Genomic DNA, 25,791 nt, shown 5'->3' with positions numbered 1-25,791 from the left:
ACTGTTCCAAGGCTGCATTGGATAAATTTAAATAAATATCGATTTGCCGCGCACTTAATTGAAGAATATCTTTTTACCCTTCTTATTTGAATTTGCTCTCCCTCTCTCTCTTTCTAACCAGCAACCCCCTTACGGAGCGCAATCTCCCCCAAAACCCACCACCCAAAAATTATTGCGCAGTTCTCTTCCGCAATTACAAAAACGTATTCGTTCTCGTTCCAACCCGCTGCTTTCATAGAAAGCAAAACAAAACTATGCAATAGAAAAACAAAATAGGCTACGCCAGCCGTAACATTTTCTCTGCTAGTCGCACCGTGACACTCAGGCCCAACGGTCACAGCAATCATCGAACACTTTTTACCGGGCATAAAAATATAATTAACGCATTGTATACTTATCTAGTGCCAACAACAATATACAAAAAAAAAAAAAAACAAGGAAAGCAAATTAAAAACGAAATTAACGGAATTTTTTAAGGCGCACAACAAATTTGCAAACATTCACTGATAAGATATGAAATCAAAATGAATTTGGTGAGTGCAAAAGGCGTATTATAAGTTGTGTATATATATATATATATATATATATATATATATATATATGTATATATATTTGTGTGTATCAAAAGTGACTTTTAAAAGGATATTCGCTTTGACTTCGTATGCACTTCATTCATACGAGGCGAAGTCTGCATATTTCATTTCCCAATTCCATGCAATTCCATTTTCAACCCTCTCTACGCCTCTCCCTCTCCCTTTTCCTCTCTCTGTCTATGTCTCGCTTCGCCGCATCTATTTTCGCCTTACATCACGTAGTTTTGTGCGCCATGCTTAGCTCATTGCATTTCATTCATGCCGTCTCACATACCCCGCCCCTTAGGTTCAATAGGCAACCCGTCCGCCCACTCGCCACTCGCCTGTCCGCCCACTCGCCCACATCGACTTGAATTGTAGTTTCGCATTTCGCAGAATTTTCCCATTTTTAATTGCCGCCCAATGTCATACTGCTAATTGTTGTTGTTATTGTTACTGTACACGTTCTTAATGACAACAGCTTCGACTGTTTGTTTTGCTATTGTAATCAGCTGTTACCTCATTATTTAAGTTATAAGCGTGTTTACTATCTGCTTTCGCAACTAATATGGGCGGAATTTTTCTACACTGCTAGAAAATCGTTATAGCATTCGTGTAATTACATTTTAATAATAGCGGTATTTCTTGACATTTTATAACTTAATAAAAATGTACTTTTGCCGACTATTCTTATATCATTCCACACTTATCAGATTTTTTTCTTATCTAATGTTCATAAATTCTGACACCTTGACAGCTGCTTTTTTAAATTATCTATGAATCGAAAAAAATTCTGCCACGACTTCGGACTGTTCATGTGTACAGAGTTTGCACAGTTGGCTTCAAGTGCTTCAGCTGCATTGCGGCAATGGTAGCTAAGCAGTGTAAAGCAGTTCTTGTGCAATGTGTAAGCGTTGCGCTAATAATGACAAAGCTGTTCAGCAAGCAGTACACGGTACCGAACAAAGCAGTAAAGCAGTACAAAGAGATGTTTCACATACATAAATAAATAAATATATATTTAAATATATATATATATATGTGCGCGTGTGTAGGTATATACATCAATTACTCTTACGTCTCCTGTCTTGTTTGTTGGCCTGCCGTCAATTGTTCGCGCTGCGTCTTTCAATCATTAAGGATCCGAAGCCTGTTCAGCCTGGCAGCGAACGTCTTATGCTCCGTTCCTAGAACACGCAAACAATAAGGATACAACAGGATCAAGAAACAGCTGCACGCACCTTTTTTGATCCTTTTTCGACGCTAAGCTGCCGGCACACGTCCCAATCAATGTCCTGCGCTCTGTTTGAGGCAGCCAATGCCAGCTGCCAGCTGCCAGCTGCCAAAGGGGGCAAGAAACAGATGTTGTAATGCAGACAAACTAATCAAGCCTCTCAGTTATTTTTGTTGTTGTTATGACACCTTTTGCAAGTAGTAAATGCGAAAAAATCCAATAAGAAACTGGTTTTGCTGCATTTGACTGTCAATTAAAACAGAAACAAAATGTATAAATGCATTACTAAACACAAGCTGCGCAGGTGAGTTGCATTTGTATTTGTTGCTGACTAACAACAACAACAACAACCACAAGCAGAGGCGAGTGCAACAACTTTAAAAGGCCTTGCAAGGCCGTTTTTATAGTAACATTTGCAAGAGTTGAAAATCGATTCTGATTGGGCTTTGTGTGATCTTTGAGTCTGCAGAATTATGGAAAGATTTTTGTATGGATCACAAAAATAGAAAAGATTTTTGTATTTGCCAAGCGTCTAGACGTCGTTTACATTATTTTTTTTTGTTTTTTTTTTTTTTTTTTGGAATATGCGTCGCGTCGTCTCGTATTTTAATTTTAGCTGCGTTTTATTTATAAAAATAAAAGCAAACCAAAAAATAGAAGAAAAGCAAAGTTCAAATTTTAAAACTGCAACTGTTCGGTTGCTAAGCGCATGACTCGCACTGTAATCTGCCTGTTTTTACAACATTTTCTTATTTATTTATTTTATTTAATTCTAGTCAGCTGCAAAATACGTGCTGGCATTTCCTTTCATTCTGTATACATAGAAAAATTCACTTAGCTATAGAGTTATTATCGCCTCAATTTAAGAACAAAGACTATTTTTTATTATTATTTATATGAACTGATAATTATAGCAATATCAGCTATAGATTAATTAAAATTTTTTCATTCTACGATTAAACCAAAAAATATCACAAATTGTTTTCTTTTTAAAGATTGCAAACCACTTGATTAAGTGTAAAATGGTTTGGCTCTTTTTCTTTATGATTAATCGTTTATCGATGACAATAATCGCAATCGATTCATTCGCTACTTCTTTCATGTCCATGTCCAAACATAACTACATCTATATTCTATCGTGTATTGGCTTTAATTATCAGAATTTCCAGACTATATCGTAACATGATAATTTTAGATGCACACGCAAGTCTCGTCTATGTATATACATTCAGACATAATTCTGTATGAATTGATATCCTTATCAGTTATCGCATACGCACGGGTTGTTTATGTAGAAATAAATAGAAAAAGTCCAAGTCCAGCACGTAACTTCTATCGCGTTATTGATAATTTTTGCAGCTGCCAATGTCTAAGCCAGAAATATATACAAAAGCTATGCCGGGCGTAGGACAGGTAAGCGAGTGCAGTGGAGCATATGTGCATACAAAACACACGTGTATATATATATATATATACATATATACATATAAGTATGTATAGGTATATGCACATACCACACAGTATATAAACATAAAAGCAGCTGCTGTCGACGTTGCTTTGCCGGCGTCGCAGTCCGTGTTAGCGTCTGCGTCTGGAAGGTGCGCGTTAATTATGGGCTGCAACGACGTGTCATGACGGTGCATTGACACGCGCCAAGAGTCAAACAGTGGACGAGCCCGATGAATTTGGCAGGCGCATGCTCCTGGGCAATGGCAAAAAATCAATGATCCTAGACTGTTGCAGTGCAGGCGAGCCATTTAGCGCTGGTTGGAAAAGGATAACTGTAGTGCAGCAATCCGTTGTACGGCTATACGGTTATACAATTATACGGTACGCCATCTTGCGTACTAACACTTGCCGTAGTAGAAGTTGTACGGGTGTATTGGGGGCGTCATTGTGAAGCCAATGCAGCCATCCCTCCGGCCAGACTGCCAGATGAGAGCAAAGCTGAGCGGGCTGGCGACCTCCTATTGAATATGTATGTATATGTGTACAAAAAACATATATACATATGTTTTTTATGCTTTTCTGATGGCAAGCCAGCACAATGAGCAGCAATAGTTTTTACTGAAATATCACTTAAATGTTTTTGCTCCTTTACAAATTAACAAAAATTGCAAAGTTCCGAGAAGTGCAGCCAAAAAACATGTAGAATAAAATTTCAAACCACATCTATATGCTGCCTGTTTGCATGCATTTGTTTGTATGTGTGCAGCATACATATGTTTTCTCTCTTTTCGTCGTCGGGGTTGGCCGTTGTCGGGTTTGCTACCGACACTGCTTGTCGTATCTGGTTGTTCGTGTCGTTCGCTGTGGCTGCCCTCGTTCATATTTTTGGTGTGTGTTCAGTTCAGTCTCGAAGCTCGAATAGTTAAGAAGCTATGGATACGCAACAATTTTGATCACTTAATGCATTTAGAAATCAACTATAAAAAATATAAAAGGAAAAAAGTGTTTTGATTTTGGTATTACGGCCTCTAATCTAAATTGTGATATTGGAAGTATTTTAACAGCAACAAGAAAGCAAAATATAATAAAAAAAATAAATACAGTAACGTCCGCGTCTCTGTATTTGTGTGTTTTCCGTTAACGTCAACGTCAACTCGTCGCTCAAAACGAAAAAAATCAATAATCGTAAAGCGAGATAAGCAGAACGTCTCGAATCTCAGCAAAGACTATAAGATTAACAGTAACAAGAAGTGAGGGGAACTTGAGTTTTTCAACAAAAAGAGAAAAATTGTCAAGGTGAGTTGAAGTTGTATTATATGGCAGTTAAATTAACTTGAATTTAGATAACCCCAAAAAAAAAAACGAAAACGTGACATCACAAAGCTAAAGCTGTTTTTTTCCTCTATATATATATATGTATGTTTGCCTGCACAATGTACATTAATTAAAGCTACAGCTTACAAATATACAACACAGCCATACAGAACCACACACGCGCACACACACCATCAAACGAGTGCTAGTGAGTATTTTGTTGGTGGTACACAAGGCAAAACTACAAAAATCATTTTACCTTATAAACAAACAAAAATTATATCATCGGTTTTGAGTCATCTAATTCATGAAGTTAATTTTAGATTAAAATCCAGAATATATAATTAGTAAACTGGTACAAATTTTATACTGCGTATGTTCATGAAATGCAGTATGTTCATGTATGATAAAACGCTTTCGACAATTTGGCCGGCTGTTATTTTGTTCCCGTTTTTGGGTCTCTCTCGCACATTCGTTCACCAGCCGAGAGACATGAGGTCGCTTGCGTAAAAAGATGGCGGCCGCAGAGTTGCTAAATGTTGCTCTTGTTGATTTTATATAAATTTGTTTACAAAATTACTTTTTTTATCATTTAAAATTGATCCTCGTGAAATGTATTTTCCATTTATATTAAGCGGTGCATGACACATTGTTTATATTAGCTTTTGTGAGTCTTAAAGTAAACACTTTGAAAATGATGGCAACCCTATTTCATTGGGAATGATATCAGCACTGCTGGCGCTAAAAAAACATTCGCATTTATATGAAAGAGAGAGGGAGAGTGTGAGAGGGGCTAGGGTATATGTACTGACATACACACAATGCCAGACACTTATTTGTTTGCGTTGGAATTTTCGACTACGCCATTTTTGGCGTTGTTGTTGTCTATATATTTAACCGATGACTGTAGTATGCAAAAACAATGTTGCCCAATTAATATTTACAGGCTAGAAGGTCAACTGCTATGACACACACTTATCTATCGAACTTGTTCTAATTAGATTAATTATTCTGTTTTTACTTCTCCCTATTTTTTATTTACGTAGTATTTTTGCTCTCTCGTATCATTCATCATAATAAACATAGTTTCTTAGCTGATGACGCGTCGTTTCTGGCTCCAGTTTTTATTACATCCGATGAGTGTGCATACACACACAGGCATATACTTCCTTTGGCTCAATCATATAATCCCCCAAGCCCAGCAAAGAAGTATTTAGAGTTTTTGTTTTTCTTTACTTTGTTCCTCATTTCCGTTTGCAGCGGAAGTGGTTCGCTCATGCGTACGCTGAGTTTCACTCTGCAGCAAACACAAAAACCATAGCCAAAGAGACCAAGCCAGCAGCCATCGCATTGCATTGTTGCCAATTTTCACAATGGATGTTGAAGTTTTTATGCTCCACTGCTTTGAACTTTTGCGCTCAATTCGCAGAAGAAAAGAGAGAGGAAGAGAGAAGGCAAAAGAAAATAAAAACAGCAACAAAGAGAAAGTATCAACTGAAGCTTTTCAGCTGAAGCTGAGACTACGCTTGATTGTTATTGTTATTGGAATAACAATAAAAAACGCCCGCATCAAGCCGACGCCTACACTGAGCAGAGCCCCAGGGGCCACGCTGGTGGTCGATGGTATGGCAACGCCTACGCTCACAATGCAACTGGACTGTTGACTAGATTTTCCACGCTTTTCACCAATAAAACTATAGATAACTCCGCTTAATAAACAATTCTCACGTGTAGCTGAAGAAGTAAGGAAATTCTGTAACGTAGTTTCGAGTCTTTTCTCCTTTTTCCAAAGATTTCATATTGTCTTTTGTGCTTGTCCCTTTGCTATCGCCAGCAGACGCGACAGCAATCAGCATGAATGGACCAGGGCGCGGCGGCCCTTGAAAGAGATATAAATGAGAAGGAGTAGGAGAAGTTGAAGAACAAATGCTGGCATAAGAGATGTAGAGATGAAGGAAAATTTACTTTGGAATTCCCGGAATTCTCTGGGCTGAATCATCTCGAATGCGAGACGACCTTTGAGTCTTGGCCGCGTGAAAAACGACCTTTCATCCATTCTACACACTAACAAGGCGCATTTAATGCGTGTGTATGTATGTATGTCTCTGTGTGTGTGTTTTTTTTTTCATGAGAGCGTACCCACATTCCAAGTCTCATAGATGCTGCCAGTTAGATAGAGAGAAGACAGCACGACTTTACTTTAGGTTTGAGATGAAGAACAAGACTATGGGCAACGGGTCTTTGAACTGAGCCGCCGTTAGTTTTTGGGCAATCGATCAATGTTCAATATGCGAGAGAGCGAGATAGCGATTTGAGACGTAAAGGGACAAAGAGAGAGAGTGCAGTAGGCCGCGCTTTAATGCATTCCTTCAGCAGCTTGCAGCGGCTCAGTCGCATTTATTATGATTACGGATGATATTGCCCTTTGTTGGGCATTCTTTAAGTACATGGCCAGCCAGCATCTTGTGTATTTTATTATTATTATCGACGCCGTCGTCGGCGGTCGTTGCGTTCTTGTTGTTTTAGTTGTTGCTGGCTGCTGCATTTCTTGGAAGGACACACAGCCACATACACGCGCATCATATTATTTGTGCATGTGTGCGCGTATATGTGTGTTTGTGTATTCTTGTTGGCGTCGTTCGCTTCTTCTCCCCATGTCCTTCTCCACTCTGTACTTCAAGTTCTGCGTGACGACGACTCATGCTTGTTTGTCGCTCCCTCTCCTTATATCCCACTCGCTCGCTCGTTCGTTGCATGTTGCTCCACTCGTTCGTATCTGGTATCACCGCATTCCAATCTCAGTTTAGAAGACAACAACAACAACCGAGAAAAAAGAATGGTAAAGTGTTTATAATAGTTTCCCACAGTCTGAGGTTACACACACACACGCATGCATATGTATATATACACTCACACAGTGGAGACCTTTGCTGGCTGCGGTTACCTTCACTTACAACACAGCATTGAAACTCCAATCCCCAAGCCCAGCTTTATAGCTATGCTTGGTTTCCAATCAGAAAACCAGCCAACTTCAGTTGGTGTTGTTTTGTTTGCATTTTGCGTGGCGCAGAGTTTGTAGAAAAGTTGTTCAACTGCATTCCAGTGCGAGCCTCGTTGGGTTCGTTTGGTTTGGTTTGCTTTGGTTTGGCTGTGTTGTGTTTTGTTGCATGGGGCGCACTCTGTTACTCCGTTTGTTGCCTTGCCTCCTAGGCTGTTGCTGTCTGTCTGGCCTTTGATTATGATTTTTCTTTGCTTTTGCAGTAGATTTTCTGTGTGTGTGTGCGTTTTTCCACTTTGGTATTTTTCTAGGTTCTCATGTCATTCATGTGCCCGGGAGGCCCTTTTTAGTCTTCCACTCTGTCAGTTCATATTTGTTGCTGCGCACAAGCGCATATGTTCATAGATGTCATTAAAAATTAAATTCTTTAAAAATTTAAGTATTGTGTTGCTTTAATTGCTTTATCGATATATTTTGCATATAGTATAGTACGTCGCTGCAGCCCTGGTAAGTGCTTGCATGCTTAACAAATGCAAATTTTTTTGACATATGGCAACACTATTTATTGACTCTGACTGCATATTGAACTTTTGCTGGCATTTCCTGCTAAGAGTGATGCAGTAAAACAAAAACACAGAATGGCAAAGCGTTTACATTACAATTGTTAATGGGCATGCATTCCACAACAATAAGAGCAACAACACTAACTACAAAAACAACAGCAGCAAGCAGCTGTAATTGCAAGCTTCTGCACTTTGTACTTGGAACAACAACAGCGTAATTGAAGCAAAGCAGCAGTAACAACAACAGCAAGAAGAACTAGCAACCATCCAGCAGCATCTCGAAGCTATCATCTTTGTCTGATGCTGTATTGCTGCTGCTGTTGCTCCACTTCAAAAACAATGCACAATCTCTACCCTAGCAGAGCTCCAACGTCTCGGGCATTTGTAATTTACAATTGCTTTTGTTTTTATTTTATGCTTTTATTTGTTTTGCATTTGGACTGTGCGCCCGTTTCTGTTCTTTTTTTGCACTCTTTCTTTGCACCCAACCAGTGCATCTGTGTGAAGTCTGTGTAAGTGTGTGTTTGTGATTGTGTAAATGTACGTGTGCGAGTGTGTACGAGTGTATACGTGCATAGTTGTTTTTCCATTGATGGTTTTAGCTGCCTATTGCTGTTGCAGTCGCACACGCTCTCCGACAAGGCAGCGCAGTCAACGTTGCATTTATGCTGCACTGCTTTTTTATGCTGTGGGGCGCTGCTTGCGGCTGCTGCCGCCGCGAAGTCGTTTGACTGCATTCCATTAAAACTTTCTCACAGTCGGGCAAGCTGTGAGCTGCACGACGAGTGCTTGGCACTGCCCCAGCTCCAACCAACCACCCAGACCCCCTCTGCTCTCTTTCTCTCTCTCTTTCTGTCTCTTTGCCGCAGCAGCAGTCGTTGCTCCGTCGAGCTGCAATTGTTTGGCGTGTTTGGCTGGTTTGTGGCTTGTCTTGCTCTGCTCTGGCCTGGCTTTAAAATTTGGACTTTGTACAATGTCCCGACACGGGGTTCGTGCTCGCTGCTGGGCCTGGTGTCTGCCTCCTGCCTCCTGCCTCCTGTTCCCTGCCCACCCCGCAGCTTATCGTGAAGTAAATGTCGAAAAAAGCGGCTTACAATCTCTTTGGCTGCGTGTAATAAAAAAGACCACCAAAACAGTTCAACACCAATGGCATAAGTTAAACTATCGTTTGAATATGCCTATGTTAATTATCTAACTCAACAAAATTGCATGCAATTCCGGACAATAATTCAAATCTGATTAAAATAATTTCATGTTATTGCAAAGCTTTTTACTTGGAATTCAGTTGACATATTTATAAAGAAAAAGTAGATTACTTCTATTTTATATTTCCTTTCATACTTTTTACGTAGAAATGATATTGACTCAGCGATAGTTTATCTGACTGCGCCGAATGGGCGCCACCACTTCACTACAGTGTGCACTGTCATGCATAGCCAGAGTATTTTTTATTCAGTCGTTTTTTCAATCGAGCAGCTGTGTTGACTGCTTCAAGGATATTCGTGTTGCAGCTTCGCATCGGCGCATTGCATCCACACGCAGTTGTAAGATAGCGTACACTACGCTACGTTTGCTGCATGTTGGATACAACCCCATGTACGCCAGAAAAAATAATCTTCAGAAACTACCCTTATTCATTAAATGTTGCTGGTGCGAGCGAGACAGCTCTCTCTAGCCGCTTTTCCCTTATTTTTTAAGGGCTGCTTTAAAGTTCATTGTTGACTAAATTCATATGTATAATAAAATGTATGCATGTATATTTTTATTTATGTATAGAACGTGAACTCAAAAATTAAAAATTGTCAAAAATGTTCTTTAAATATTCACGGTGTGAAATTGACTGTTTTATATTTGTCAAGAATGCCTGAAAGATAACATAATGAATAATGCCTTTATCTATATCTTTACCAGTTTCCGAAAGTGCTAGAAACAGCATTTTAAAGTTATTTTTAAATGCGGTTTTGAAATTATGAATGATCGTCAAATGTTTATATATAATTTGTTGATATTTTTCTAGTGAGCTTATTGTTAAATTAAGTAAAATAATTATATTGTGCTCAGTTAGAATTAAGACCTGAGGCGGCACCTGCCGCCTTACGCTTGAAAGTGAACACCTTTTTTCCTATCTGAGCGATATGTTATCTTTTTATTAACAAAATAAATATTAATAAATGCTCTACTGCTTTGTTTTTGCAGTTGCAATTGAACATTCAAAGGAACAACACAGCGACAAGCAGCAACAGTTCTATATCATCAAGATGGCGAATGTAGCAACTCAAGCGAGGTACATTCCTTATGCACCTGTAACAACGGTAACAACAACTGCAACGTCAACAGCCCTGGATCAGGTGGACAACAGTACGAACAGCACAGCAACGCTTCTGCTCAAGGCGTTCGTCAACAGAATGAGTGATAAATACCATCGGGAGGATGAGCGCCTGAAGACATTCGAGACTTGGCCTTTGCCCTGGCTCGATAAGAATGTGCTGGCGCAAACTGGCATGTTCTATACGAATGAGGAAGACAAGTGCAAATGCTATTTCTGTGAGGTGGAGATTGGACGGTGGGTGCACGAAGATCATCCCGTGAATGAGCATTTACGTTGGTCGCCTAACTGCCCACTGCTGCGTCGTCGCACCACCAACAATTTACCTATAAATGCGGACGCCTTGGACCGCAACCTGCCACAAGCCAGCTTTGATGTATGTGGATCGAACGATACATCATCTTTGGATATACGCGAGAATGCCTATTCCGAGGGCTTACCGTCTATACAGTCGACGGGCATGAACAGTTTCCAGCCCGCGCGAGTTGCAAGTCCTGGCTCGTCGACGACACCAGCATCAACAAACAGCTCAAATGGTGGCAATTATTTTCCCGAGTATCCAGAGTACGCCATCGAGTCGGCACGTCTGCGCAGCTACGAGGATTGGCCACGCAACATGAAACAAAAGCCGCAGCAGCTCGCCGAGGCGGGTTTCTTTTACACAGGGGTCGGCGATCGCGTACGCTGCTTCAGCTGCGGCGGTGGCCTCAAGGACTGGGACGACAACGACGAGCCCTGGGAGCAGCATGCTCTATGGCTCGGACAATGTCGCTTCGTGAAGCTGATCAAGGGTCAGCTCTATATCGATGGCGTCGCTGCAGCTGCAGCTCAAGCAGCCAAGCAAGACGAGGAGAAAGAGCAGGAACAGCTTCAAAGCCTAAGCGTTGGTGCGATACGAAGTGCTGCCAGCAGTGCTATAGCCTCAGACATTGCTCCGGCTACTGCTGCTGTTGCTGTTGGTGTTGCTGGGCCTCCAGAGGCTGCTGCCAGCGAGGGCGATGTGGCGCCAACAGCTGCCACACGCATCTACGACAAAATAGTGGCTCAATGCGGCTCCGACAGCACAGCCATGCCCACGGCAGCGACAGCGACTGGCGCTCCATCTGTCGTGCCCGAGGAAAAGCTCTGCAAGATCTGCTATGCGGCCGAGTACAATACCGCATTTTTGCCCTGCGGCCATGTGGTGGCATGCGCCAAGTGCGCGTCGTCCGTGACAAAGTGCCCGCTCTGCCGAAAACCCTTCACCGATGTCATGCGTGTATATTTTTCTTAAATGGCATCGACTCCAGCATCCTAACTTATACTGGACGTCCACACGAGGCTAGCGCGGCCAACTGTCTTGGCCGTTATCTGAAACAAAGCACCACCTGCCCGCCATCACAACAGCCAAACACGCCGTCGCCTCGGCAGTAACGGCCAGCTGGATTCCTGGTTACCTTAAGTTCAGCTGGCCGTTGCGTGACAAATCGAAGTGGACACCTTAGTCTAGAATGTATAGTTGTAAACTAATTTTCAATAACATATTAATAAAAAAAATATTGTTCAGCAAACATTTGCTATTCAATATATATATATATACATATATATGTACTACATAAATTTTGCATGGGTCCCCTATTAATCTTATTTTTTCAAATAAAGCATTAATTTATGTATATTAAAAAAGAGATAACATAATATAAAAAGATCTATTATTAAAATCAAATTTTCGTTGTTTCCATTGTATACATATATGTATTTATAAAATACGGATCAGTCTGCGGCCGAATGTGAATTGCGTTCTTAGGCTTTCGATCATGTGCCATAAAAATATAAAAATTATATTATTTTTTATGGCTATTTCGAGGCTAATTGATGTTGCGTGCCGATTGGGATTGGCTGGCTGGTTGTGGGAGGTATTTCGAAATGCCTAAAAAGTTATTGTTGATTGGAAACTAGATCTAAATGCTATTCCAAGCAGATCCACTTTTAATCAGTATATTATTGAGTCAGGCGAAGCCAATTTCAGAGCGGGTACAGTGAAGCTTAAGCTGAGAATTGCGTTAGACTTTTTCAGTGCAGCTTGACCACATTTAATGTATTAAGATATTTTATTTAGAATTCCTTGTGCGTGGAACAAAGCCAACAGCTTTTACAATTTTTAACCGCAAAATTAAATTAGCAGGCAGCAGCACATATGGGGGTATGGATATGTATATATTTGTATATAAATATATGTTTTTATGTCGTATGACTTAGTTGATAAGTCATAAGGCTTAAGCTCACAGTTAAATATATGAAAAAGTGGATACATAAATCTTAGTGATCGAAACTGCAGAGGCTTTTGTTCTGTCGAGACTAGACTGTATATATATATATATATATATATATATATATATATATATATATATATATATATATATATATATATATATATATATATATATATATATATATATATGGATATATATACATATATTATAAAGCATTGGACATATTCACATTTTTTTAAAGTCAAATATCTATTTGCGTAGTTAGAATTGCGTAAGCTAACAATCCACATTTGCTTATAAGATTTTTGCTGTAGTCTTATGTGACAAAGGAGCTGGAATTTCCTAATTGGCTCGCAACCTCAATGTCTGATAACAGTTATCTGCAGAAAGCGTGTGGTTTTTATCTTCTTGACATATACGCAAAGACTATAATACTTGACTTATAACAAAGTTCAATAAACTGTGTAGCGAATGCAACGGACATTGCAGTTGGTTTGCCTCATCAAGGGGCTAATTGGAAATCACGTCAACTGCTTGGCCTGGCTAAAAGTGTTTGGCATTTCAAGTTTTCGAGTTACGTTTTGATTGGCTGCAATTCATATTTTTAGCTAGATCCGGTTGCCAGCTACAGTCACTAACAACGGCTGGGCATTTGAGCAATCATCAGCTGTTTGTCATCTAACACCTTGCATCAGCTCCAATTGTGGCACATTGCGGGTGGATGACAACTAATAGTGAGTGAACAAAAACGTTGAATCATCGTCTGGGTTGACTGTTCTTATAAATAGTTGTATATATGAAATAAATATATGTTTAGAGTATACAAATGATTCGGTCTTGAGCCTGGAGTCTATTCAAATCAATGAATGCTCCAGTTTGTCTATTATATAAATTCAATGCTGACCTTAGCTTGCGTGTGGCTTTTAATTAGCCAGTAAATGTAAAGCTATGCTAAACTGAAGGTCGAACTAGAAGTTTTGATTACAATCGGAATATATATATACATTGATATAAATATACATGTATAAAGTTTAGTTTAATCGAGCTTAAATCGCATGCAGCAAATAGTTGAAATTATTTCGATTAGAACAAGGCTTTTTATAGAAAAGCTTGATATATATATATATATATATTTATCTTATTTCGAGAGAAAATTTAAATAAATTCTCTCTCTTTGCCATACAAATTTGAGAATAGCTATATTTAGCAAGTTTTTTAATTGACACGTAAATGACAACCCAAAAGATTCGAGTGACGAATTCCGTATACGTAATATATTTTGTATGAACAGCTGCATGCTTTATGCAGATATTCATATAGACAGTGATGTCAATTTAGCATCTTTTATAGCAATCAGTTTTTAGTGCCTGTCCTATTTTCGAAGCTATTTTTGTTGCCATTGATGTTTAATTTCAAGCGAATCCCAAAAAAGATTGCGTACATTCCTATTTTTCTGTTTTCCTCAATCATTATAGATTATCATTAATTTATTTTTCTTGATTAGAGTCAATGTTATATATTCAGTGATTTGGTAGACGTTGGTATCATAGGCAGGAAGCTTTGACGTTCATATGACTGTGATTTATGATTGTGAAATAATAACATACATTATATAATATTTATAGAATATATTTAAACATAATAAAATAAATATCAATCTTGAGCACGAGCTTAAAATAAATTCATAATGAAAATAATCTATTGGCGCAGACACAGGTAAACATAGCGCAGGGAACGCTCCTAGATATAGTTCCAATAAATATACATTTTTACATATTATATAAATAGTCTATATATATTTATTTTACTATAAAATAATACAAAATCAAAAGGTTCTTTTCTTGAGTTTCTTTACCATGTTTTATGGAACAGTTGCACTGCTTTATTCGAGTATATATATTCGACTGCTTGCTGAACTGCTTGGTTCGTATACTGACTAAATATGGAGCGCTGCCAACTACATGGAAACTGATGCTTTGCCTGTATTTGCTTCATAAATTTGAATAGGAATAAAATAACTAACGTCGACTCAATATTTCGAGATTAACAAATTTGTCATTGGCCGCTAGGAATGCCTTGTGTGCATTTGCGTGTATGGCCACATCGATCAGATTGGTGTTGCTGAAGTAGTCCATGGCCACGACGTTGGCATTTGGGCCCCAAGGACCGTTGAGCCATTGATTTACCTTTGGATTGATGACTGCAGCTCGTTCCTTGGCCGTTTGCAATTTATGTGAGTTTAGCGCTTGTTCAATGCTCATCACTGCATGGAATATCCAACCGTCGTCCTGCACAGGTGAGTCCGGTTTTCGACTAAACAGCAGCCGCATATAATCCAGGGTCTGGGACATGTTCATGTAGCTGGTGCTAAAGCGCTGCCAGGGCGTGCAGAGAAGCACGGATTCTGTAAGCGAGATGTGTTTATTGGCGCAAAGATAGTTGAAAGTGCCTATATACCATTCTCCGGATGTGGCAGCTCCTGCGTGGGAAACAGCAGCAACACCTGCCTGCCAATCACACGCAGATCATTGAAGCTGCGATCGGCGCAGTGTTCGTTGGTGCTCACGTTCCGCTCGTACAGCACCTGGCCCAGCTCCTGGCGTATGAGATGATACAGGCTGCTGTAGATCTCCGGATGCTTGTAGAAACCAATGGGAAACGAACTGAAGTCCAGCACAACTATCTCATCCGAGAGCTCAACAAAGCGACGCACATCGCGTATGATGTCGATTAGAGGATTGATGAACATATTCTCGTTGACTACCCAAAAGTTATCCGACTCGCTGCTGCTGTCCGCGTTGTAGCGATAGCTGCAAGACTTTGTTCATTAGAGTAGCAAATATCTGAAATGTGTCTAGCAGCTCACCCCACACTCAGATCCAGATAGCGTATGCCAAAGACCAGCTGCGACCACACATCGAAGTGCTGAGCGACCAGATAGTCCTTGATCAGCAGCGACTTGGTCTTGCTGTAGTTGGTAATGTAGGCGCCGGAGGCGTGTGTGCCTGGCAGAAAGAGATGCTTCAGCGGCATACCGGCAGCATCCTTGAGGTGTGCCAGCCAATTGGGCTGTATCTTCAGGCAATCAATAGTCAGCAGCTCGTTGCCATTGTAGCTGGCCACATAGTAGGGCAAACACTTGCCTTTTGGGTACTTGGTGGCCGTGGCCTGCTCCGCTGTGGGTCGATTCCAACCACCTGGAAACTGCAGCTTGCCCAGCTTAATGGGCGTCTGTCGCTTGCCCGTGCGATTGCGTATGCCATCGATGCGCAGCTCCGGCTGGAAGTTCGACACGGACGGATCCTGGCGATAGATGCCCACCCACTCGGGCGGTGCATAGCAGTCAGGTCCCCAATTGATCTCCAAACAGGCATCGGTCAGCGATTTGCCCGACAGCGAAATTGTCAAGAAAATGGGGCAACTAGCTGGAGCAGACATTAGCCATTAACCATGTAGCCTATCTGCGATACTCACCTGTGAGCGGAGCCACCAGCAGGTGAACTTGCAGCGCAAACAAACATATTTTCCACATTTTCTCTTGAAACACAACTGACGGGGAATTTTCTACGCGTCTTGATTGCTCGACTTCTGGCGCTGAATTGAAACTGAGACGAGCCAGAAATTTGTTGCTTTTGTGGCTCAATTTGCACCACCGCGCAGCTCCGTGCACCACCACATATTGCACGCAAACTTATCAAATTGAGCGAAATCTTGAATTTTCGTGAGCTTTCATTCAATTAAGTCTAATGAATGCTCGGCTGCGTGGGCGGCGTGTCAAGAGAGGCAACTTTAAGATGCGAAAATATTCTCTCAATTGTTCAAAAAACTTTGGCAATGAATTTGTTTTAGGGAATTCAAACTTATTGAGATGAAAATTTGAATATGAGGGAATTAAATGCTTTGAAATCAAAAAGAAAATTATCCCGTGTTTCTATTCACATAAGAATTGGAAGCTGAACGTATCCAAAATATTCACTATTCCATAAAAATTAGTTTTCTTAGATATTTCTTTAAAGAAGTAGAAAAACATTCAGAAGAAAACTTTCAACAATGCCTTGAAGATTTTAAAAACGTAAAGAGAGAATCTTTAATTTAAAGAATTATTTCAATTGAAAATAGATATCATTTAAATTTTTAAAGGTATAACCATAAAATAGGTATTTTCTGAAAACTAAATGACATTTAAGTACAAATAATATTTTTTAATTGTATAAAAATTATTTTCTCATTTATTTTTATCGATTTTCATTTGTAATTTGTTGTTTTTTTTTTGCTTTTCTGTTATGTAAATGGAAATTGTAACAATGTTTTAGGCTGTTTGTTCGACTCATTTTTAGTTGCTGTTTTTAAAGATCTAAACTTAGCTTAATTTAAGCACAACAATTCTTAGGCTAAACTTTAACCGTTTCTGTACAGGCTAATCAATATTATTTTCGATTTCATATGCTATATAGATATAGATATATATATTTATTACATCTAGTTTATGTATTATACATATAAATAATAATATTCGAGTTGTTCGGTTTGCTTCATTGTTGCCAGTTAATTATAAGATTAGGTTAAGTACAATTATTTTGAACGGAATGCGCATAACTAAAAAAAAAAATAAAATAAAAAATAATAAAAAATAAATGTGGCTAAAGTACATAAATAAATAAAGTTAATTAATTATTTGATTTAATTTGCACAGGTACAAAATGCAATGCTATTCAAGGCAGCTGGTTCTAATAATTTCTCATGGTTCTCTGTTCTCTTGAGGTAGGTAATTTGTAAACTTTCATTTTTAATTTATATATTTTTTTCTGTTAACAAACTTGGCATCGGGCAATTGAAACAGTCTAGCTTCCTTCATACATACATACATACATACATACATCTGCTGTCTCATACACTATAAATAATTATAAATAAATACGATTTTAAATTTTAATTAATTACAAAAAAAATAGTTATGTTCATATATAGAAAACATAAAAAACAGTCTTGTGGTTGCATTTGTGTTAGTTTCTCGTTGCGCAGAAATGAATGCGAATGAATAAATACGAATTACGTATACGCATAGTAGTACATATGTATGCGTATGTGCGTGTGTGTGTCTTTTTATATATATATATATGTATATATATATAAATAAATTCTGCTTAATAACTGGGTACTATGCGCATGTCTTTTGCTTGGTTTAGGAATTGGAATAGCTCCGATATATGCATATATATATATACAAATATATATATGGCTATACAGTCTATGGCTATATCTATATACAGGCCAACTATTTACAGGGTGTCTATCTATTAAAACCTAATAACGCCGCGCCTTCAGCTCACCTGCTGCGTGAGCAGATTCACCAGCTCCGTTCGCTCCATGTTGTTCAACGTGTGCATATCGACACCAAGAGCAGCGGCTACGGCTTCGATGTCCAGCCCGAAGGAGGTGAGCAGCTCGAGAAAGCGCATCTCCTCGCCGGTCAGCGGGTTCGTGAGCGTGGGGCACGAGTGGTTGCATTGCGGCCAGCTGCAACGCTCCAGCAGACGCAGTCCACATTTCTCGGGCACGCGCGGTACACGCTGTCGCGGCTTCAGCTTGTTGGCGCTGTTGGAAGCGCGTCGCTTTTGCGGCTCACTTGGCTGCTCCTGCTGCAGCTGCAGCTGCTGCTTGCGTCGCAGCTGACGTTGCTGCTTGCGCTGCAGCTGCTGCTCGGCGGTCAGCTGTGGCCGTCGACGCTGCTTATTGCTGTTTTTGTTGCTGCTGTTGCTTGCTGCTGCCTCGTTTTCGCGCTTGCGCTGCTGCTGCTGCTGGCGACGTCGCTGCTTGCGTCGCTGCCGCTCTTGACGCCGACGCTTGCGCTCCTCGCGCTGCTCTTTATTTAGATGATTTCGCTTGCGCTGCGGCGCCGGCTGCGCCTGTGCCACATTGTTCAGCTTCTGTGCTCGCTGGCGGTGTCGCTGATGTCTTTGGTTATTGGCATTGGGATGTGGCTGCTGTTGATGCTGCTGCTCCTGCAGTGCTGTTGTCGTCGCCTCAGTACTGCGCTTCAGTTTGTCGTGGCGCTTGCGTCGCGGTCGCGTCGAATGCTCCCAGCAGCGCAGCGCCGAGGGCAGCGAAATGTCGTCGATCTTAATGTTGACCCAGTCGCGCTTCAGCAGCAACGCATGGCCAATGCAGCTGGGCGCAAACACGGCGCTCACATTGTCCAGCGAGGAGCGTAGTGCGCCGCCCATCTCGTGTATGTAGTTCCATTGCTGGGGCGTAACGGGCGCGCCCACATTGTCCGCACGCATTTGCGCCTCATCGAAAAGCCACTGAAACACAAAGAGCGGAGCTGCAACAAGGTAAACAGTTAGTCATCATGTCGAGAGGAAGATTCTGTGAGGCAACTCACTTTTTAGCGTGGGATATAGCCGATAGCCGAAGTAGCAGCGCCAAGGCTCTGTGGGATGCGCCTTGGTGCAGTCTTCGGGCAGCAGGCCTTGCCATAGCTTCCAGCCTAGACGCACTGCCTCGTTGGATGCTACAGCCGATGGTGTGTATGGCTCACGGTCCAGAAACCAACCCGAATCGCTGACTCCTCGCACCGTCACTTGTAGCTTGCGCTCGTTGACTAGAAAGTCACGCACGCGATCCAAATTGAGCATGACGCCGAGTCCACCTGCAGACGAGCCTACCAGCAGCAGCTCGCCGCCGGGCACGCGCCCCAAGCCCAGGGGTATCAGGTCGGCAATCACCTGGCGCAGTATCAAGGCGCCCATGAAGCGCCAAGAGTTTTCGCGATCGCGTGTGTCCCGCTCGATGCGTGTGCCCGACCAGGAGTCGCTGCTGCAATAGGGCACCAGCACATGGTTGGCGTTGTGCCAATAGGGATTCTCGTCGGCATGTGGAGACAGAATACCACCAGCTATAAAAGAGTGGATGGGATTAGCTTTGAGCACAGAGAGCAGTTATTGCTTAAGGTCTCACTCACCATCTCGTGTCTCCGGCCACTGCGAAGAGGTCATCAGATGTCGCAGACGCAGCCAACGCGCACGGCACGAACGATTGTCGAAACAGTGCCAGCCGCCCTCGAGAAATACGATCCATTTCTTGGAGTTGGGCTGCTTGCGCAGATAGAAGCCCGCGTGGGTGCCATCGTTGCAGGTGATGTTCGTGTTGGTTAGTGCGGCGCGCTTTAGCGACCGACTGTGATCTTTGCCATCGTTGCTCTCAGACGTTGTGCCCGCTGGATGCATGATCATGTAGTTGCGCTGTATCATGTTCAGCGAATTGCTATTGGTCTGCTCCAGTTCCAGTTCCAAAGGAACTTTGCGCACGCCAAATGTTTCAATGTTGTCGTTGTTTTTGTTTGCATTGCTGCTGTTGTTGCTGTTATTAATGCTGTTGCTGTTGGCGTGTGGCAATGTGCTGAGGGCAATTAGCGGCAGCAACAGCGACAGCTGACAGCAGAGCTGCGTCGTCGTCGTCGTCGTCGACTGCAAGAGAAAGATTTTTTTTTATTTTTTTATTTAGAATAGTTGAAAAATGCCATAGAAATTGCTCTCCCGAATTCGTATTTAAATTCAGTTAAGCTCATAAAGCAAACGGTAGTTGCGCAGTTAAAGCTTTTTGGCTGCCGTCGCACCAGCCTGCGTTGCGTGCAAGCTTTAAAGCTGCACTCGGCACGCGCTTGGCCGCTCTCTCTTCAGTACACTTCACTTCGCTCTCTCGCTCAAACTTGCGCTCTCTGACAGTGCGTTAATTCAAAACTCATTCACAACTTTTTGTTGTTGTTGTCGTCGTCGTAATATCAGTTGTGCTCTCCCTCTCTGCGTATTTCTCTCCCGCTCTGCCATGCTGCGACCGCCTGTTGCTCTTGTGGTTTTCTGTTGGTGTTGTTGTTGTAGCCTTTGTATTTTGGCGGAAAAACTTGCTTTGATCAAAATGCGAGCAAGAAGCTTTGCGATAAGATCAAAGAAATTTTTGCCGCGTATTTCGTTACGTTTTTGTTGTTATTGTTTTACGTTGTGCACTGTTTGTTGTTGTTTGCTGTTCGCATTAGCGCTTAGCGAAAGAGCGAGAGAGCGATCGAGCGAGCGAGCGAGAGGGCCAAGTATTTAGTCAAACATGAGCTGGAGAACTGCTCTGTTATTACACACATCAATTGTATATTAATCATACGCCTCGTGGGTCCACACACACATACACATACAGCTGGATTTCACATTGTCATGGCCGCTGACGCGTGGTAATCAGCGGTGTCGACGTCTGTTTCTGTTTCAGTTTTGGTTTAGTTGTTGTTGGTGTTTTTGTTGTTGCTGTTCTTGGCTTTGAACTTAAGGTCGGTTGTGCACATCAATCAAATGACCAGCGGCGATTTGTGGTTTTTGTTGTTGCTGTTGTTGTTTTGATTTTACGCTATTTTCCAGCAATTTGTAAATGATACAAAAACAACTAAATGCCAACAACAAAACGCGTGCCGCCAGCAACAGAACAACAGCAAAAACAACAACAAGTCAAAGGCAACGATTTTAGTGTCTCAGTGTGTCAGTCTGTCAATTGTGTCCGCCTGTCTGCGCCGCTGTCTCTGCATAAATAACCATTCAGAAATCGTAAAGAAATCTTCAATCAATGTTTATTTTGGCTTTGAAGTTGTGCCGCTGTCTCTGCCTCTAGCGACGACAATTTGCAGACAAAATGCAAATGACACGGACAATTTGAGAGGAGGCCTACAAAAACAGCCAGAACAATTATGGACACACACACATGTAAAACTTGGTCAGTTGCTCAACAAGTTGAAGTAACGGTAGCGCAACAAGCTTTAAGCCGCCGGCTAAAGCTTTAAGCTGTCAGCTATATGGCTTTAAGTTGCTGCTACTCTCGTTGCACACACAACTTGAGCGACTTTTCTTCAATCAGTTTTCAGTTTTGCTATCGCTGCCGTTTTGATTGCTGACTGTCTGCTAGCGGGGGCCTTCCCCTCCATCGTGCTGCCACAACACAACTCAAGTAACCAAAAACGAAATAAAAAAAAATTCTCTGATGTTTGCCGCTTAACAAATTGACAAGAATTCTAACGCTGCGAGAGCTTCTCAATGAGTTCTCAAATTTGTTTTAGTAAACAAATGTGTGAGTGAAGGCTGCGAGTGATGCTTACAAAAATGTCCCTCAGCACTAAGAGAACTGAACTATTGAACCTATTGCACCTGGACTCTTACATCAAGCAGTCATTAAAAAAAAAAAAATCTTATAAAAATAGTATAATCTTAGCTTAAGACTGCTTTACCTTTTCCTTTGCTTTTCAAGTGTTCAAGCAACCCTCGCATATTGACAATTTAGTTTTGGAACTGCGCCTACGATCTTTTAATGTTAACCAAGACCCACAAAAATACAAAATAATATAACAAAAATTACGTGTGTGCGCGGATTTACGCTTGAGTAAACAAAACGCGTGCCCACATTGACAAACACACATACACACGCACACACACGCACACACACACACACATGCATGCACAAGGGAAGATAGAGATACTTAGATTCGAGCGTACGTTGCACTTGTTGTTTACCTGTTAAGAGAAAAAACGGCAGCGCCGACAGCAACAGCAACAGCAACAACAACATCGGCAGCTGCTCTGTCGCCGCCGCTGCCGCCGCCGTCGTCGTCGTCGTCGGCTCCGCCAAAGGAAAAAATGTTCACAAGCGCCGCTTAATTACCCTATATAGCGTCTTAAGTTGCGCTATTAATTGCGGGCACTGCTTATTAATATTTTGCTTTTGGCTTGTAGCAACTCCTCTCTCTCTCTCTCTCGCTCTGTCTCGCTCTGTCTTCGTCTATCTTTCTTTTCAGTCTGCTGGTATACCGATTTCTTGCGGCCAGCAATGCCGACAAAGGCGCCCGACCCACCCCAAGCTCCGTTGGCCCCGGTGCCGGGCAGAGTTTAGGCAGCTGCTCTGTCTGGGGGCTGGCTGGCAGCCAACTACTTGTCGCGACGATTAAATTGTCAGTTTTTATTAATTGCTGCAAATAGTCAAGTCGCTCTCCCTCTCCCTCTCTTTTTTTTTAGTGATTGGCGGTGGCGCTAAGCGCTTCGCTTTTATTTTTACATATATATATTTTTATAATAAATTAAGCATACGCCCTGTGGTGACTTGAATTAATTTGATACGATTGTGAGCGTGTGCTGGTGTGTGTTAATTGTAATGCAATTAGGCTTTTACAGGTTAGACTACTATTACATGCCAGGCTAAGTGAATTAATCTATTAAGAGATTTGCAAATCTCTACAAATTGGCAAAACGATTTATGGCCCCTAACTATTAATGGCACATTGAAGAGACTAGTAAAAATCGCTATATTTTCAAATTTGCCGATTAGAGCCCACTTAAGTTAAGTGGAAAGCAATATTATATCATATTTAATGTATTTATCGCTAGATAATTCATAATCATTGGCCAGTCGCAGTGGAGAGACTAATATATATTCATAAATTTAGTTATTTAAATTGAGCTGAGCTAAGTGGAGCACATACTTAATTTATTTATCGATCTCTTTTTATGTTATAGAAGTGTAATTTGGGCATCGTTTACACATAACATACACAACATTTCAAGACACACTCACTCATATACACTCACACTCAAATATGCAACACAATCAATAACGACCTTGTCAAATCAAAGGAGCCGAGCAACTGCAATGACTGCGCTTGTTTAAAGCTGAGGTGAGGCAGTGGGGCAAGTGGCGGCGTGTGCTGTGGCATGTTGTGGTTTGCATATGCGTAATTTTGCGTGCGTCTGGTTCAGTTGTGGCCACCCCACCTTGCATCAACTTATTAGCCGCAGCACTTGCTGCTACAACTAAACAATTCTCTCGCGCTCTCCCTCTGGCTTTTGCCCGTTTGTTTATCTCTGTCGCACGCGGCTTATCGCATACGCTTAAACAAATAGCGGGCCAGCCATAAATAAACTTCCGTTGCCATTGTTTTTGTTGTTGTTTATTGTTAGCCCCATTGTTGTTGCCAGTTTGTTTGATTTTCGTGCGGCAGCCGCGAAGGCGAAGTACGAAATACGAAAAACGCGCGCAAAATGCAAAAATCATAGCGGAGCAGCCGTTAAATTTCAACGGAAGCTGTTAAGGTTTCGACCCATTAAGGGGCTAAGACTTGAACTATTACTTAGCCATAACAAAGGAGCATGGGATTCTAGCTAAAGATGCATATTCCCTATAGAGGAAATTCCTTTCTTCTCCAGAAACTACGAGAAAGGCTTCAGAAAGTGGCATAACAATTCTAATAGTTTCGGTATATATAAAATGTCTTATAAACAGTTTATCTGAGGCTTAAAACTCATTTATCATAATTCACATTCTCTCCTGCGCTGACCTTAATATTTTTGCTGGACTTAGCTGGAACGTGAGACTAGGCAACATAATTGCAACTGCAATGGCCAGCAGGAGTCAGACTGGTCCGCTAGCTTGTCTGCCCTTGCCTGTTGCTGGCTCGGTTCCTAAAACAGAGCCAAGTGCCTGATGCGAGGCATTCATAAAATACACCTGTTTGCAGCAATTTAATACTTTTTATGGCATGGAAATAACGCAACGGCTGCTGCGGCTCTGGCAACTGCAATGCCACGCAGGTAATTCGGAAGCAGCCTCAAATGAAGCCGCAAGCAGCGACAGCAACAACAAAAGGCCGAAGCCGCGGCCTAAAACATGTAGCCAAGTGCCAAGCATCGTTATTAGACTGGCCACAGCTCTTGCTGCGCATGTGTGTGTGCCTCTGAGTGTGCGTGTGCCTGTGTGACTGTATCTTTGTATCTGTGGGATGTGCGCACGTCTGCCGAGCGGCTACGCTGATCGCTTTTTACTCTGAGCGCGCTAAACCCGTGCCGTTTTCAGCTTTGTACTTTGCCGCCCCGATGGCCCGATGGCCAATGCCGCTTTGCGGCATGCTGCAAAGCAGATCTCGCAGCAAGGCAACCAGCCAGCCAGCCAGCCAGCCAACCAGTTCGGACCAAGCGCACGAACGTACGAGCGTACCCAAAGGCAGTCGTCGCACTCATTGATCTTAACTTTGAAAACAGTAGCCAACTACTCTATACGCTATATGGAGTGGAGGCTATACGAACTGGGACTCTTCAAGCTATGGAGTTGTGGATGTGAATGTGGATGTTGATGTGGTTGTGGCTTCAAGCGAAGTGGAGCGCACGAAAGCGGCCTGCACTTTGTTGTTGTTGTTGTTGCTGTTGTTGTTGTTGCTGATGAGGGTTTTTGGTTAGCTATACTTAAATAAAAAAGTCTCTGCGCTGCGTTCTGTCGGCCTTTTGGCTTTTGTTTTGTTTGCTTTTTATTTATTTTCATACATATATATATATATGTTTTTTGGTAACTTTTTGTTGCTTTTGTTGTTGGCTTTTTGCGCACGCAGGCAAATTTAAGCTCATTTTTTATGCCCTTGCAAAGGATTTTCAAATTGATTTCGATTTTTGCGATATGCTAATGTCGTAAATAAAGCTGTAGATGTTGTTGTTGCTGCTGTTGCTGTTGTTATTGCTGTAGTTTTTCGGTCAACTCGATTGGGCGGCTTAAGTCGGAAGCTATTAATTTTAATTGACGTGCTACTGTTTTTCGTGTTGTTTTTGGCCTGTTTTTTACCCCAGCTCCAGCGGCAACTTTTGATATTCGCGGCCCTCTTAAGTTGCTGCTGCTACTGCTGCTGTTGTTGTTGTTGTAGCTGCGGCTACTGTATGGCTTAGCCAATAAATTCAGTGGTTAAACTCACCTGCTTATGTGTGTGATTGTTGTTGTATTTAATCCATTTATTTGTGGCGGCTGGCATATTTTGTAGCTGAACAGCTGCCATGTCTTATATATACATATATATATATATATATATATATATATATATATATTGATAATGATAAATGATTATGATTATAGCCTTTAATGGGTTGCAGCAACGCTCGGCTGCCCTTCTCTCCCTTCAGTTATCGAGTTGTTCAGCACTGTCTGCTATCAATGCACAATTTTGAAGCACTGCATGTTTATTGCTGCACATTCTGCAAATATTTAACAATATTTTGCCATGCGCACTTGGCAAACATTTTCATT

The 25,791-nt window shown here is 41.5% G+C and overlaps 3 protein-coding genes across 4 annotated transcripts; 1 reads left to right on the top strand and 2 right to left on the bottom strand.

Moving 5' to 3' along the window:
- Positions 1 to 298: 298 nt before the first annotated feature.
- On the top strand, positions 299 to 11,802 carry LOC111598680 (death-associated inhibitor of apoptosis 1). 2 transcript variants are annotated; one of them, XM_023314042.2, is made up of 2 exons: positions 299 to 533; positions 10,327 to 11,802. In XM_023314042.2, exon 2 carries the CDS (start codon positions 10,389 to 10,391, stop codon positions 11,727 to 11,729), a length of 1,341 nt encoding a protein of 446 aa, XP_023169810.1. In that variant the 5' UTR covers positions 299 to 533; positions 10,327 to 10,388; the 3' UTR covers positions 11,730 to 11,802. The 2 variants fall into 2 exon arrangements, with proteins under 2 accessions (XP_023169810.1, XP_023169809.1); XM_023314041.2 differs by lacking the exon at positions 299 to 533 and adding an exon at positions 4,374 to 4,551.
- Positions 11,803 to 14,533: 2,731 nt separating this feature from the next.
- Positions 14,534 to 16,487, bottom strand: LOC111598719. The gene is made up of 4 exons (XM_023314111.2): positions 16,183 to 16,487; positions 15,575 to 16,133; positions 15,166 to 15,518; positions 14,534 to 15,112 (listed from the first exon to the last, which is right to left on the bottom strand). The coding sequence occupies exons 1-4, from the start codon at positions 16,238 to 16,240 to the stop codon at positions 14,727 to 14,729; spliced, it is 1,356 nt and encodes a 451-aa protein (XP_023169879.1). The 5' UTR covers positions 16,241 to 16,487; the 3' UTR covers positions 14,534 to 14,726.
- Positions 16,488 to 17,228: 741 nt separating this feature from the next.
- Positions 17,229 to 25,543, bottom strand: LOC111598699 (palmitoleoyl-protein carboxylesterase NOTUM). The gene is made up of 5 exons (XM_023314065.2): positions 25,463 to 25,543; positions 19,673 to 20,177; positions 19,094 to 19,606; positions 18,039 to 19,033; positions 17,229 to 17,304 (listed from the first exon to the last, which is right to left on the bottom strand). Exons 1-5 carry the CDS (start codon positions 25,541 to 25,543, stop codon positions 17,281 to 17,283), a joined length of 2,118 nt encoding a protein of 705 aa, XP_023169833.1. The 3' UTR covers positions 17,229 to 17,280.
- Positions 25,544 to 25,791: the final 248 nt, after the last annotated feature.

This window comes from Drosophila hydei, unplaced genomic scaffold (genome assembly GCF_003285905.1).
Source record: "Drosophila hydei strain 15085-1641.00,03,60 unplaced genomic scaffold, DhydRS2 tig00008135-arrow-pilon, whole genome shotgun sequence".
NCBI lineage: Eukaryota > Metazoa > Arthropoda > Insecta > Diptera > Drosophilidae > Drosophila > Drosophila hydei.
The sequence above is the reverse complement of the archived record's forward strand: the minus strand, read 5'-3'. Positions and strand labels throughout refer to the sequence as shown.